At 45.8% G+C, this 15,313-nt stretch overlaps 1 protein-coding gene across 7 annotated transcripts in view; it reads right to left on the bottom strand.

The window, feature by feature from the left end:
- The window catches only part of RXRA (retinoid X receptor alpha), a 128,247-nt gene that overhangs the window by 19,379 nt on the left and 93,555 nt on the right, over positions 1 to 15,313 (bottom strand). For 5 of the 7 annotated variants that reach the window (XR_014003921.1, XM_081178786.1, XM_081178787.1 and 2 more), the window contains 3 exons: positions 11,085 to 11,235; positions 9,297 to 9,476; positions 2,912 to 2,968 (listed from right to left, as the gene is read on the bottom strand). Coding sequence is in view for 6 of the 7 variants with exons in the window: in XM_081178786.1 (XP_081034912.1) it covers positions 2,912 to 2,968; positions 9,297 to 9,476; positions 11,085 to 11,235 (388 nt within the window). In the remaining variant the exon portion in view is untranslated. The remainder of the gene's footprint in view (positions 1 to 2,911; positions 2,969 to 9,296; positions 9,477 to 11,084; positions 11,236 to 15,313) is intronic. The other 2 variants (XM_081178788.1, XM_081178791.1) reach the window with 1 other exon arrangement.

Genomic DNA, 15,313 nt, shown 5'->3' with positions numbered 1-15,313 from the left:
CATATGCAAACTGGAGAACCAGAGTGGTACAGTGGTGACAGTGTCAGGCTAGGACCTGGGAGAGACCAGGGTTCAAATCCCCGCTTGGCCAAAATACTCACTGAGTGACCTTGGGCCATTTACTGCCTCTCCTACCTCACAGGGTTGTTGTGAGGATTGAGGAAAGGGCAAGAACCAGGTGCACCACCCTGGAGCGCCTTGGAGGAAAAGGTGGGTTATAAATGCAGTAAATAAATAAAATTTTAGATAGGTCTTAGGACACCAGGTTGGAACAATGCAATTGGTGGAACTTGAACTAACAGGCACCGCAGAATACACATTCTGCATCTTTAAGAACTTGATATTTTAGTGTGGCAGCACCTATACACTTTGGAACTCCCTGATTCTTTGACCTCAGGCAGGTGCCTTCACTGTATTCTTTCCAGCACCTGCTAAAAACATTCTGATTTAGACAGGTGCGTCCAGATATCTGGCTGTGTTTTAGTCTACTGCTAGTTTTAATTTTTTGAACTATTCTCCCCCCCCAAAAAAAAATTTTTGACTGTTTTATTCTTCTTGTGAACCATGTTGAGGGTTGTTGTTGTTGCTGCTGCTGCAATCAAAGAAGTATACATTTTAGGAAATAAGTAAGCAATCCGCTTCTTTTTTCTTCAAATGCCACTTGCAAAACCTGGAAAGTGGGGAGGTGGGGAGGAACAGCATTGACCCTTCAGAGTTACAAAAGAAACTTGCCTTTCACCCCTCAAAGTTCTCTCTGCAAATGGCACTGCCCCCAGATGTTCCTGACTCCTGTCTGTCACTCCTTCCCAACCAAAGCTTGGCTTCTACATATAGACAGTGGCGTAGCGTGGGGGGTGCAGGGGGGCCGGCCACACCATCTGGGGGTTAGGGTTAGGGGGCGCAAATCCACGGGTTAGGGGGCGCAAATTACTTGCCTTGCCCCGGGTGCTGACAACCCACGCTACGCCACTGCGTATAGAAAAATGCTTCCATGATTTCCGATCGCCAGAGCCCTTCCACCAGAGGGCTATCCTTCAGAGGCACCTTTCCATCTTATAACTACCACCACCCATTGTATCCACCCATCGTTACCTCCAAGAGTCAGGGGCGACAGCAGTCCAAAGAATCCTTGATGTCGAGAAAGTGGCTAGAGAGATTTTTTTTATTCTCCCTCTCCCATAACTCCTAGGCATCCAGTGAGGCTGAATGTTGGAAGACTCAAGACAGAGAAAAGGAAAGTCCTTCTTCATGCAGCACGGAATTATAAACTATGGCGTCTACTACCATATGGCATAAAGGATGGCCATCCGCTCTGGATGGCGCTGAAAGGCAAATTCATGGAGGATACAGCGATCAGCGGCTACTTGTCATTGCCGCCAATAGTTGGGGACAACAGTAGTTCGAAGCTTCTCGAAGGCACCGTGATGGCACTACATTAGCACCCTCCAGGCAATGCATATGATCTGTACATAGCCCTTTAATTAAGGCGGCACTCATAAGCAGCAAAATAATAATAATAATAATAAATGACAGGGATGTACCACCAAGCGGTAAGGTTACTCTACAAAGTTATTTTGGGTATGCTTGCATGATGGGACAAAAATATGCACGTGTTGCTTTGCAATTTCTTTTCAACGCCGCAAATGCACAGTGAAATAATGCAGGAAAAGAGGGGTAAAGGACTTGTGACAGAGCTTGCTTATTTCCTCCTCCCACTCCATATGTTTTCCTTTTGTGCCATATCTTTTCAGATTGCAGTCCTGGTGCTGGGGGTCTGCTTCGTTCGTCTGTAGTGATTTGTAAGCCACTTTTTAATTTTTAATTTTTTTTGACTGAAGAGTGTTACAGATTTATTTTTTTTAAATAATGAACAAGTACATAACCCTTGACTTGCCGATCAGAAGATCGGCGGTTCGAATCCCCATGACGGGGTGAGCTCCCATTGCTTGGTCCCTGCTCCTGCCAACCTAGCAGTTCGAAAGCACGTCAAAGTGCAAATACATAAATAGGTACCACTCCGGCGGGAAGGTAAAAGGTGTTTCCGTGCACTGCTCTGGTTACCAGAAGTCATACTGGCCACATGACCCAGAAGCTGTACGCCGGCTCCCTCAGCCAATAAAGCGAGATGAGCGCCGCAACCCCAGAGTCGGCCACGACTGGACCTAATGGTCAGGGGTCCCTTTACCTTTTTAAATAACGCTTCCTCCAAAATCAGAGGAGACACCTCCTCTTTGAAGGGATTCCTTCTCATCCTAATACTCTGTACTTATCAGTTAAACCCTACAATTCCAGATTCCCTCTGGGCCACCTCTGGTAGGTCAGGATTCCTTGGTCCAATTGGGAGGCATTTAATCTGAATTCATTTACTTTAAATAAACAAAACAAAACAAAAATTGTACCCGAGAGGTAATACAGTAGCCATCTTCAAATATCTAAAAGGGCTGTCATATGGAGGATGGAGAAAGATTGTTTTCTAATGCTCCAGAAGGGACAACCCAACCAATGGATTCAAGTTACAAGAAAGGAGATTCTGACTAAGCAGTAAGAGTTGTTTGACAGTGGAACGATCTCCTGCAGGAGGTGGTAGCAGTTTTTAAGCAGAGGCTGGGTGGCCAACTGTCCTGTATGCTTTAGTTAAGATTTCTGCATTGCAGGGGGTTGGACTAGATGACCCTGGAGGTCCCTTCCAACACTACAATTCTATGATTCTATGCATCTGAAGCTAATCAGGCTTCCAAAACTGGAAAGGGGAAAAGCTCCATGGGGGGGGGGGGGGGAAGAATCTGGCCTGGCGGAACCAGGAAGAACTGGTTTAGCTCTGGTCTTGTTTCATTTTTACACCTCCAGATATATAAACATTCTCTTTTGCTGCTTAACAGCTGGTCTAGAAATATTGAAATGGGAATAATACCTTGTTCTTCCTGCCTTCCAGGGAGTCTTGTGGGCCGGGATGGATGGTGCTCCATCCCTGTAATAGAGTAAAAATTTTGAAATGAAACATCGCGGTAGTAAATGATCCTGCTCTTGCTGCTGCTGTTTGACATTATAACTATTCAAAGTATTATTCTGGATTATTATTTTTCCGAAAGCGCCATCCACAAAGCATGGCACTTCACCTGTCAAAAATGATCCATTAAAAACAGAAAAGAAAAGAAAAACAGGGGTCAGGGCCTGACAATGTTTATCCGGCTTGCAAAGGGTTTATTTTATTTGTTTGCTTAATTTGTGTGCCGCCCTTCATTCGAAATTCACAGGGCGGTTCACAACATAAAAATACAACGCCTAGAATGAGTTTTTACTCACCCCAGGAGTGTGGCTATTTAGAAGCCTCTGTTATTTTCCCTCTGGATTCTCTGCCCCTATGGACAGCTTTCTAGAACAGACAAACCATTTTCCAATGGTGTCAAAGAGAAGGCTGCTATGTACCGCAGATAATCTTATTGAGCTCAGAGAAGGTAGGTAGACACTGCCTGGTCATGGTGCTTGAGGTCCAGAGGCCTCTTTGCTATGGCATCATTCCCTCTCCCCCTCTTCCAGAATCTTTGCTGGGCAGAATCAAGACACACACCCTTTCTACAAAAGCTCAAGGAGTTGACAGGACCTCCTGGAATGAAGTGGACATCACTTCCGTGGAGTTTGGGGGATCCTGAGATCAACCAGTTGCAAAAGATCAACCACATGCACTAATGACAATCTTTGCCTCAGTATGTTTTATCAACAGAAATGCTTAAATACAGTGGTAGTCGTCATTATTAAAGGTACACGAGGAAAGTGTGGTGTACTGGTTAGACTGGGGCCTGGGAGACCCCACTGCTAATCTCATCAGTTCATTGAGTGGTCTTGGTCTAGTCCCTGTCTCTCAGCCTGACCTAATTCGCAGGGCTGTTGTGGGGATTACATGAGGAGGGGCAGAACCATGTAGGTCACCTTAAGCTCATTGGAGGAAAAACTGGGATGTAGGTGCAATAAATAAACAAAATGTGTGGCAAGTTGTCCTCCTAGCCTACATGTTGTCACCTGCTTTGCTTCTAGGGATCTGGTGTGTGTGTGCACGTGCCTGAAAAGACAGCCAGAACCACCATAGACTTCAGATGTGACTTTAAAGAACAGCAGCTTTAAGAGTTTGCACTTCAGCTTGCTTTTTCCTCTTCCCTCCCATTCCATTTTTCTTTGCATGCTATGTCTTTTTAAATTGGATGCTTAAAACTGAGCTTGGCAAGTCATCCTGGGAGCCTTTTTTTGGTTAAACAGTGGGGGTCGCACGTTATAAATAAATAAAATAAATACAATCATAAAAAAATCATATTATCCCAATCCCCCACCACATAAGGAATCTCAGGCAGACCCTGCAATATGCCAAGCATGTGCCTGTAATGAGCTCTGAGCTCCAGACCCTCCTCCCTAAAACTAGAGATTCTGTGCATATTTTATTTCAGGGAGAAAATCCCCACTCCACAAGGCTTTCTTTCTGAGTCAGATGGCATGCATCGCAAACATATAAGAGGATGTGTTATATATGAAAAATGCACAAGAGTATGTCATGAGTGGAGGGGTAGAAGGAATGAAATAATGCAGACATTAAATCTATATTGATCTATCTCCCTATATACATAAAAATGGAAGGATGTCGTCATGCTCTGCAGTTCACATTGTCACCGAAAGGTAGCAGCATGATAAGCAGTGGGCAGGCAGGCGAGCAAGGAAGCACCTAGATTGAACAGAGGAGGGAAAGCACTTCACACAGCAGTGCCCCGTATACGTGTGTGTGTGTGTAACAGAAAACCGTATTTTACTGGCCCAGCAATGGGTCTCTCCCCAACACGGCACCCTACTGGATATTATGGACAACACAACCCACTAGCCAGAGCGAGCGGCGTCATATAATGCTGTGGACAATGGACGCACAATTGTTCACCATGGCCTCATGTTGTACAGTTGAGATGGCTGAAGCTGATGGGAGTTACAGTCCAGAGCACCTGGAAGGCACCAGATTGGCGTGGGTTGCTGTCAGCTCACTTAGCCCCCTTCTCTTCCCTCCCTCTCTCCACCCAAGATGCCAGACCAGCTGCCTCTGAGACCAGCCTGCCTGCCATGGGCAGCCCTGTGCCTGCATCCAACTCATTTGCTAAAGGCCAGCGAGCAACAATGGGAAGAAGACTCAGGGATGGGTTATTGTGCAACCGCCTCCTTCCAAGAGCACAAATCCAAGAGAGAGTCATTCCAGGATAAACAGGGGAAAGAGGCTAATTCTAGTTCTGTGCAACCAATCTGTAAAAAACAACAACAGGGAAATGGGAAGATTTCAGGACTGTGGGGCAAAGCCATCCGGGTTTCTCACATCGGGATGAATCTGCCCACCATCTCACTCTGCTTCTTTTGCTCCTGACTGCATGCATTTCTACATTTCTCTGCGAAATGTTCATGCCATAACCCTGTGTGTGCTTCTTGCAAAGTAAGCAACTGTTTCATGTGATAGGATTTGCTCTTAAGTAAATACATGACTGCAGCCTTAAGAATATAATAAGTGTAGATGCATTTTGCAATTGCAGGGATACAATTTTCAGGATGTGGTGGGATTTTCATTTACTTGTTTATTTAAGAAATCCACATACAGTACTGCCCTTCATCAAATGATCCTAGGCTTGTTTACCAACATCTTTGAAGCTTGAATGCCTGCACTCATTTATCTGTCAGCAAATTCCAGAACACAACGTCCTTAGACAAAAACAACAACAACTGAATAAAGACAGTGCTTCTGAGCATAAGCAGACTGCACTACACTCACAAACACCCGCTTCCCCACTATGAACATACTTACTGAGCAACAGCATGTCTCCCACACAGATTGAAGCATCACTATTGGGGGGGGGGGAGGAATTACGCATTTACCCCACGGGCTTAAGAACAAGGCAAAACATAAATCCTGTTTTTGCTCCACATGACAACCCCTCCTAGCAGTGACACATGAAAACACAAGAAGTGCCTACTGGATCAGGCCAATGCCCCATCTAATCTAAGCCTCTTTTAAAGCCATCCAAGTTGGTAGCCATCAATGCCTCCTGTGGCAGTTCCGGAGTTTAACGAAGTACGTTCATTTATTTCCCTGGAATCTTCAAACATTCACTTTCTTTGGACACTGAGAGAGGGAGAAAAGCTTCCTCCATGCCACGCATAATTTTATAAACACCAAGCATCCTTTCCTCACTTTTTCACCTGCAATTCTGACGTTAACTCTACATTATGGCAATGCAAAAGCCAAAAGTGTCTATCCCTCGCCACCCCAACACTTTACATACCGTATTTTTCGCTCTATAAGATGCACTTTTTCCCTCCTAAAAAGTGAGGGGAAATGCGTGTGCATCTTATGGAGCGAATGCAGGCCGTGCAGCTATTGCTGAAGCCAGGAGAGCAAGAGGGATCGCTGCTTTCGCTGCGCAGTGATCCGTCTTGCTGCTCTGACTTCGCTTCGCTGGAAAAGCGCTGCGCAGAGAGGGAAAGCTGCGCAGCGCCCCTTCAGCGAAGCAGGAGGAGAAACAGAGCCTCCTCCATTTCTCCTCCCACTTTGCTGGAGAGGCGCCGCGCAGATTCAGAATATTTTTTTCTTGTTTTCCTCCTCTAAAAACTAGGTGCGTCTTATGGTCAGGTGCATCTTATAGAGCAAAAAATACAGTACATCTTTCTCCTTCCAGGCAAACAATGGGCATACTCCTGGCACAAGGACACATTTCAGCCACCAAAGGCACCCCAGAAGGGGGCAGCAGAAGGCCAGTGAGGGTGTGTGGCTTGGAGAGAGTCCCAAGGGCCAGAAAAGAGAGGGCCACAAGGCCACGTCTGGTACTCAGGCCTGATGTTGTCCACCCGATCTAAATAGAACCTCTGAAAACCAGATCATAAAGCCTTTGCAGACATAGAATGAAAGCATCATGGCTCAGTGGATAAGAACATCTGCTTTGCATGCAGATGGTCCCAGAATCAATTCCCAGCAGCATCTCCAGGTAGGGATGGAAAAGAGACTCCCTGCCTGAAATCCAGGAGAGCCACTGCCAGTCAGTGTAGGCAGCACTGTTCTAGATGAACCAATGATCGGGTTCAATACAAAGCAGCTTCTTGCATTCTGATTGGCAATTGAAGGGGAAAGGATGCTGTGTTAGGCAGGCTCTTAAGTCTGGCCCAGGCAAGGCTCTGCTTACAGCCAACCTTGTTGCACATTTGACTTGCCACCTAAGACCTGACATCACCCTCCCATCATATATGTTCTTGTTTTGTTTTCTGGGGCCCTCCACACTTCCTTCCAAACACTCTTCTGTCCATCACCTTCCTGAGAGAAGAGTTTGACATTTCCAGCAGCTGCACGTGCAAGTCCTTGAATAACTCCACAGATCAAGCACGACAGCTTCGCTTGGTGCTTAGGGCAATGCAGAGAAGGATGCTCGGGAGAGCTTGCCTCTTGCAGGCAGGGCAGAAACACAGGATGTGCAGGAAGGTGGAGAAACAGTTATTTGAGTGCCTGTATTTAGCTAAGGTGGCGGGGGGGGGGAGAGAGTGAAGGGAAGCTGAGAGCATCACCCACCAAAGCTCTGCAAGTGTACCCTATCTTGCTCTGTCCTTCACATCCCAAGCCTAAGATCGACATGGTCCTGGCCAATGTTAGAAACTCCCCGGGTGCCAGGCACATTTTGCAACTGGCATGGATCCAATTAAGACCACGGGCAGATCTCTGGATGCCGGGTTGGTGACTGATGTCTCCATCTGGCTGACCCCTCCAGCTTTCTTAAGTGGGAAAGCGCAAGAGCTTATTTATTGCATTTACAGCTCACTTTTTTCTCTAAAAAGTACAAGGCTCACTCCCTCCTCAGTTAATCCCTACAACAGCCATGTTAGGTAGGTTAAGAAGCTGTAATTGGCCCCAGGTCACCCAGTGAGTTTCATAACTGAGTGGGGATTTGAACCCTGATCTGCCAGGTCTTGGTCCAACACTCTAACCAATACACCACACAGGCTTCCTAGGGTACTTCTGCTATGGGGCAGCTATATAAATTAAGCAGATATAAATACGGGGAAAACAAAAATGTCAGTTAGAGAAGGATCTGAAATATTTTCATTGAAGCTTGGGTTGGTTTTATTCTGGATTGTTTTATCCGTGTTTTAATGTGTTGCAAACCGCTTTGAGATTTTTTTCCTTTAAAATATAAAGCAGTATAGAAATAGAAATAATAACAGAAATGAAAGTAGTAGTAATATTAGTAATGGTGGTAGTAGTAGTAGTAGTAGTAGTAGGAAGAAAAAGAAGAGAAGCCCTATTCAAGAAAAATGGCGTCTAGACATTCCATTGTGGCGACCATATCCTTGGTTTAAGATTCCATGCGGTGATTAGCTTATATATCTGAGTTTCTCCTAACACTGGTCTTGGCTCACTTGACCACTGAAACAACCTTGCAGGGTAGCTTAGGCCAACGGAAAACGAGACACTGATAAGTTACAGAAAAACTCCCAAGTTGCAGCTCCATTCTGCAGCGGAGTTTTTTCTAACCTTTCTTCCTAATAAGGTATTTAATAGGAGGGGGATTAAGAACATAAGACGTCACAGTCACCAACCAGATGCCCTGATGGGCAACCAACCCGCAAGCAGGACGCAAATACAAGAGCTTTCTGCCACCCTGTGGCTTCCAGCAACTGGGATTCAGAAGTACTGCTGCCTCAAACCATGGACAATCATGGCTAGTAGCCTGCTATAGTATTCCCCTCCATGAATTTGTCCAATCCTCTTTTAAAGCCCTCCAGGATAATTAGATCCACATTTAAAGCCATTGAAGATTAATATATGTGATAACATTTTTGTTTTTTTAATGACAACCACACTCCAACTTACAAACACATGAGAACCTAAGACCCCTTCCATATCAAATGCCCACCAAGCCAAATGTCCTGCATTACAACAACCCCTCTCCCCGCAGTGTGTTTTCCAGCCATTGGCATTCAGAAGTATTAGTGCCTTCAACTGTGGAGGTAAAGCATTGCCACCATGGGTAGTGGCCACTGGTCACCTTATCCAACATGAATTCATCGAATCCTCTTTTAAAGCCATCCAAAATTTTGCTAGTCCTCACTGCGTATTGTAGGAGCAAACACCATAGTTTTAACTATACACTGCATGAAGAAGTGATTGCTTTCGTATGTCATGCATTTCTGGATATTTGGCTTCCTCTGGGTTCTAGCATTGCCGTAAGCAGTTCAGCCCAGAACCCTGCCACCTAATTTTGGATCTCACAAAGTCTTGAGTCGCCTTCTCGCCTTACCTTCCCGCTTCATGCCCATCGCAAGACACTTTTGGTACCGGCAGTACTGACACCGGTTCCGCTGCCGCTTGTCGATTAAGCAGTCCTTATTGTCCCGGCAGGTGTACGTCAGGTCCTTCCTCACTGTCCTCTTGAAGAAGCCTTTGCAGCCCTCACAACTGTACACCCCGTAATGTTTACCTGGGTGCGGGGACAGAGAAAGAGCAACAATACGGTGATAATGAGGCTAACTTGGTCGTGAGGTCGTGCGCATAGTTTAAAAACCCATAGAGCTGAAGGAGGAAGTTGCAAGAGTGCCGCTCTATCCCATTTTCTCTTTTAGCTCTATGGGCTTTTCCAGGCTCAGGAGGGGTATAGGATTCAGGTATGTCATTGATTGCAGGAAGGTTAGAGAATATTTTTATCTATTAAATTTATATACCACCCTTCAACAGAGGATCACAGGATGCTTTACAGTATAAAAACACAGAAATACATAACATAGCAACAAGCAAAAACAATAGCCCCCCACAGGTTAAAAGGCCATAGATTGTTTAATTATCCAAAGGCCTGGGAGAAGAGGAATATTTTTGCCTGGCACCTAAATATAGGCAACAAAGGCGAGCCTCCCTGGGGGAGCATCCCACAAATGGGGAGACACCACAGAAAAGGCCGGTTCTCAGGCTGCCACCCCCCAGATCTCTCATGGAGGAGACACACAAAGTAGTAGTGATTACAGAGTCTGGGTTGGTTCATATGGGGAGAGGCAGTCCTTGAAGTATTGAGCCATTTAAGGATTTATAAGTCAAACCCAGTACTTTGAATTGGGCCCAGAAACTAATTGGCAACCATTGCAGTCAGCCAGGATTGGCATAATACGTTCAAGCCATCTTGCCCTGGTGAGCAACCTGGCTACTGAATTCTGCACTAGCTGAAGTTTCCAAACCATCTTCAGAGGCAGCCCCATGTATAACACATTGCATTAGTCTAACCTGGAGGTTAACGTAGCATATGGCCACAGCTGGGCCACCAGCTGAAGCTGATGGAAGGCATTCTGTACCACTTAGGCCACCTGAGCCTCAAGCGACAGCAAAAGATCCAGCAGTACCCACAAGCTACATGCCCGCTCCTTCAAAGGGAGTAACCCCATTAAAAGCAGGCAACCTCCCAGCCATCCGGTACAGGAAACCACCCCCTAGCAGTGCCTCTGTCTTATCAGGATTGAGCTTCCGTTTGTTGGCTCTCACCCAGTCCATTACCAAGGCAAGACTAGAAGCTTGGCTTGTTTCAAATTTATCCAGAGGCGGGGAAGAAAGATAAGCTAAGGTGATACAATTAGTGTTTAAAAAGCCCTTAAGAATTTTGGGCCAGTTTACCTACAAGATCACCTATTCCACGTTGTAAGAAATGGATTTTTTTGTTTGTGTGACAGCACCTAAACTTTTAACCCTTTGCCTCTTAAGTGAAGGCAGGGGCCTTCACAGTACTCTTTTCGGGGCTTGCTAAAATCCCATTTGAGTTTGTTATTTATAACTTATATATTATATATTTATAATTGTTATTTCAACCTTTCAAATTTCTTAAATGATTATCAATTCTACTTAGGGACAATTTTATCGTTTCATCTTTTTGCATACTGCAATCAAGCAGTGTATAAATTTTGTGAAACAAATAAGTACAAATTAATCCCTAATTTGGTGTAAATTAGTTCTGATCTTTCTTAGCATAGAGCAACTCCCAAGCTAACACTCATTGCTGCCCCACATATCCTGCCTCCCCCTGGAGGGTGTTTGAAAACATTGGCGCTACCTGAAGATCTGTCTCCACAAATGGCACATATGTGCTTGGTGAAGGAGGCCATGGCAGATGATGGGTGCACTGGAACTTTGAGGACCCCGTTGATTCCCAACGGAGGCTTGATATCTTCTGTGCTGCTGACAGGGTTCATTGGAGAATTGAGCTGAAAGAGAAAAAAAGGAAACAGGAGGCATCAAGCGAGAGAACTATGCATAGGGACATGTAGGTAATGCACTTCAAAACAGCGGACTGCTCTTCAACTAACTGGGTAGCACAAAGGCATACAATATGTGTAAGGTAAACGTAAAGGGACCCCTGACCATTAGGTCCAGTCATGACCGACTGGGGTTGCAGTGCTCATCTCACTTTATTGGCCGAGGGAGCCAGCGTACAGCTTCCGGGTCATGTGGCCAGCATGACTAAGCTGCTTCTGGCAAACCAGAGCAGCGCACGGAAACACCGTTTACCTTCCCGCTGGAGCGGTACCTATTTATCTACTTGCACTTTGACGTGCTTTCGAACTGCAATCCCAGGATAACAGCTGTGAGAGCACAACCTTGACATTTAAAAAGACTAAGAAACCTGGAGCCCCTAGGTCACTCTCAGAATGTACTCTATGCCGAAGACAGATCTGAAACCACATCTATCCAAATGTTCCAATACGTACAATACTCCAAACTAGTTCTGAATAAAGGGCTGATTCAAACAGGAATGCAAGAAGCTGCATTATCCTGAGTCAAACTGAGAGTTGATCTAGCTCACTGCAGCTTACACTGACTGCTAATTCTCGACCTCTGGGGATAGCTCAGTTGGTAGAGCATCTGAATCGGTCCCACCTCCTTGCAGAGGGGAAGGGTTGTGGAGAAGTCCAGTTACACCAGGAAGTGATCGGACCATGGGACTTCTTTTGTTTCGCTTTTGCTTAGTGTTGGATCACCAACATCCATAGAGGTGAACACCAAGTCTAAAGCATATCCGCGACTATGTGTTGGGCCAAACTTATTCAGGGACAGCCCCATGGAGGCCATGCTTTCCATGAAGTCCCAAGCAGACCCTTGTAAGGTCGTGTCGGCGTGGATATTAAAATCCCCTAGGACAACCAAAGTAGGTGTCTCTAGGAGAACATCCGCCACGACCTGAAGCAGCTTGGGCAGGGAATCCTTGGTGCAGCTGGGAGGTCGGTACACCAAAAGGAATCCTGTACTGCCCAACGTCCAGAACATGCACTTAGAAATCTGGGTCTTCCCAATAGGATGCCTGGTGCAAGCTAATGACTTCCTAAAAATCACTGCAACCCCTCCTCCCCGCCCACATGACCTAGGTTGCTGTGCATAAGAGAAACCTGGTGGACAAGCAGCAGCTAGGACAGGCCCATCTGCTTCATCCAACCAAGTCTCTGTTACACATGCCAGGTCAAGTCCTCCATCCACAATCAAGTCATGGATGGCAGTGGTCTTGTGAACCTGGCATTGCAGGGCCAGGTAGATGGAATTCAGGGCAGGCAGACTTTATAATGCTGCCCCAGCACTTGGACCACGCCCAGTTGGGGCAGCAGCTGTTCCCACTTCTCCTGCCTGCCCAGGGTCCTGGCCCCTGCAGTACTCTTTGCAGTCCTCTTTGCTTCTGTAGCAGCCACAGCAGCAGCAGTCCTCCAAGTGGGGGAGACAGCAGCCCCCCAACAACTACAGCAGCAACAGGAGGAGTCTCTGGGTGGGGGAAGATGACAGCCCCCTTCAACAGCCACAGCAGCAGCAGGAGAGTCTCCAGTTGCTGGAAACCCCAGAAGGGGGGAAGGGCTCTTTGTTCTCAGGTCCTGCTTGTGGGTTTCCCATAAGGGGCATCTGGTTGGCCACTGTGAGAACAGGATGCTGGACTAGATGGGCTCCCTTTGGGCTCATCCAGCAGGACTCTTCTTACATTCTTAGGTTTTGTTTAGGGAAGTGTGGATTGCATAGGTTCGCCTTTATCACGAAGCCAATAAAATCTCTGCCGAATTCGGCATGCACGTATATCAAATATCTATCTGCCCCCACTGCAGAGTCACACGTTGAGATCCTGCAGTGGTGCCCCAAAAGAAGATGTGTGGCTTTTCTGGAAGCCATCCCAGCCAAACTGGGCTTCCCCCCTTTCTAAACTTCTGAGATCAGCACTTTCTGTTTCTCTCTCCGCCCAGTCCTGTCTCTGCCTGAGGACTGAAGCTGCCTGGTGCAAAAAAAATTTCCTGTTGCAAGTTGGCTGCCTTGTTTCCTCTCTTTATTTTGGCAAGGAATATGTGGGCGTGTTTTTTTCTTCTTTCCATGGGGGAAGGGAAACCCAGTTACTTCTTTACAAACTGCCTGGTGATCACCAGCTCAGAGGAAGAGCAAGGAGTAGGGGTTAGCCTTGCTAAAGTCACAAGTATGTTATTTATCTCAGCGTGGAAGAAAAAGATTCAGCTAGCATTCACATAGACCTTTTCTGTTTAATTGTTATTATTATTTTACTTCATTTCTATTTCACCATTCCTCAAAGGAGCTCAAAGCATGGAGTTGCCCCTCTCCATTTTATCCTGACAACAACCAGTATAGGATCATATAATTCCAGAGTTGTAAGGGTCATCTAATCCAACCCTCTGCAATGCCGGAATCACAGCTAACGGATCCTTGGGGAAAAAAGCTACCCAATCTTTGTTTAAAATCCTCCAATGAAGGTGAGTCCACCACCTTCCATGGGAGTCCATACCATTATCAAGCAGCTCTTACTTCCAGAAAGTTATTTCTAAGGTTTTAGTTGGAAATTCCTTCCTCACAATTTGAATCCATCGGTTTGGGTCCTCCCTTCTGGAGCAAGACGGATAGAAAAGTTGGTGGCCTCCAGGTGTGGTTGGACCACAGTTCTCTTGACCATTGGGCAGTGAATGAAAAACCAAAACTGTTCAGAAGCTTCAACTTGGGGACTTTGTGCATCACGGCTTCAGAGTCTGAGTGCCCAACCACTTTTTTCCCATCACCTGTCCACCCAGGCTGTACACAGCAAAGGCGATGCTCCGCCTGTGTCAGCAAGAAACCTCAAGCCACGGGCAACTCAGCTCCCAGGAACGGGAACCTCCCAGGGTTCCTCTTTCAGTGGCTGGCCCCAAAACCACGACACATCCTGGGGTCTTCCCCTCTCCCACCCTGGCGCCAAGAAGTCCTTCCTCTTCTGTGCTCAAGCGCTCCAAAGAGCATCTGATGAGGGAAAGCGGATGAATTTCTTCACTCTGCTTTTTGCAAGCGATCAAGCCAGATCCAACCTTTCTTCCCAAAAAAGTGTGTGGGAGGTTTTGACTGAGAATAGAGCCTCCTGAGCATGACTAGGTTAAGAACATAAGAAGGTGCCCTGCTGGATCAGACCAATGGCCCATGTACTTCAGCATCCTGTTCTCACAGTGGTCAACCAGAGAAACTATAGCAAGCAGAACCCAAGCCCAAGAACCCTCAACCCTCCTGTGGCTTCCAGAAAGTGATATTCAGAAGCATTGCTGTCTCCAACTGCAGCAGCAGAGCATAGCATCCTGGCTAATAGCCCTCATTAGCCCTCTCCTCTGTGAGGAGCCATCCAAGTTGGTGCCTCCTATGCGAGCAAGTTTCCATAGTTTAAACATGCGCTGTGCAAAGAAGTACTTTCTTTTCTATGTCCTGATAAAAGTTAGTAATGTTTGGAGTAAATTTACCTGAACATCACCCCCTATTTTTCTGTGCGTGCTGGGTGATTTATTATTATTATTATTTTAGTAAGATTTTTATTAAGACTTTTCATATAATCTTATACATGACAATAAAATAACCTAACTAATCTAAACAAAAATAAAAACAGAAAAAAAGAATGCAAACTCCTCTCTTCACAGGTAGATCTTAACTTTTGTCCCGGCGCTGGGTGATTTTGATTTTAACAGTTATGAGGGGGATTTATCATTGTTTGTGGATCAGAATACAACTGTTGTTGTTATCAATAGTATCAATATCCTGTCTTTTCTCCAGACCAGGTGAGTTTCACAAATTAAAACAACACAAATGAAATACAAAAAGCTAAAAGTTAATAATTAGAAAATAATTAAACTGTAACAGAGTTAAAACAATATTTAAAAGGATCTATTAAATACAACTAATAGAAACAGCACAGAACTATTAAAAGCCCTTTCCTTTAAAAAAAAAGTCAGTTCCTAAAACCTCCCAAAAACAACTACATTCACCTGCTGGTGGAGGATGACAAGGAGGGAGCCA

The sequence above is a fragment of the Podarcis bocagei genome (genome assembly GCF_964188305.1).
Source record: "Podarcis bocagei genome assembly, chromosome: Z".
Taxonomy (NCBI): domain Eukaryota; kingdom Metazoa; phylum Chordata; class Lepidosauria; order Squamata; family Lacertidae; genus Podarcis; species Podarcis bocagei.
This window is presented reverse-complemented; position numbering and strand designations above follow the sequence as displayed.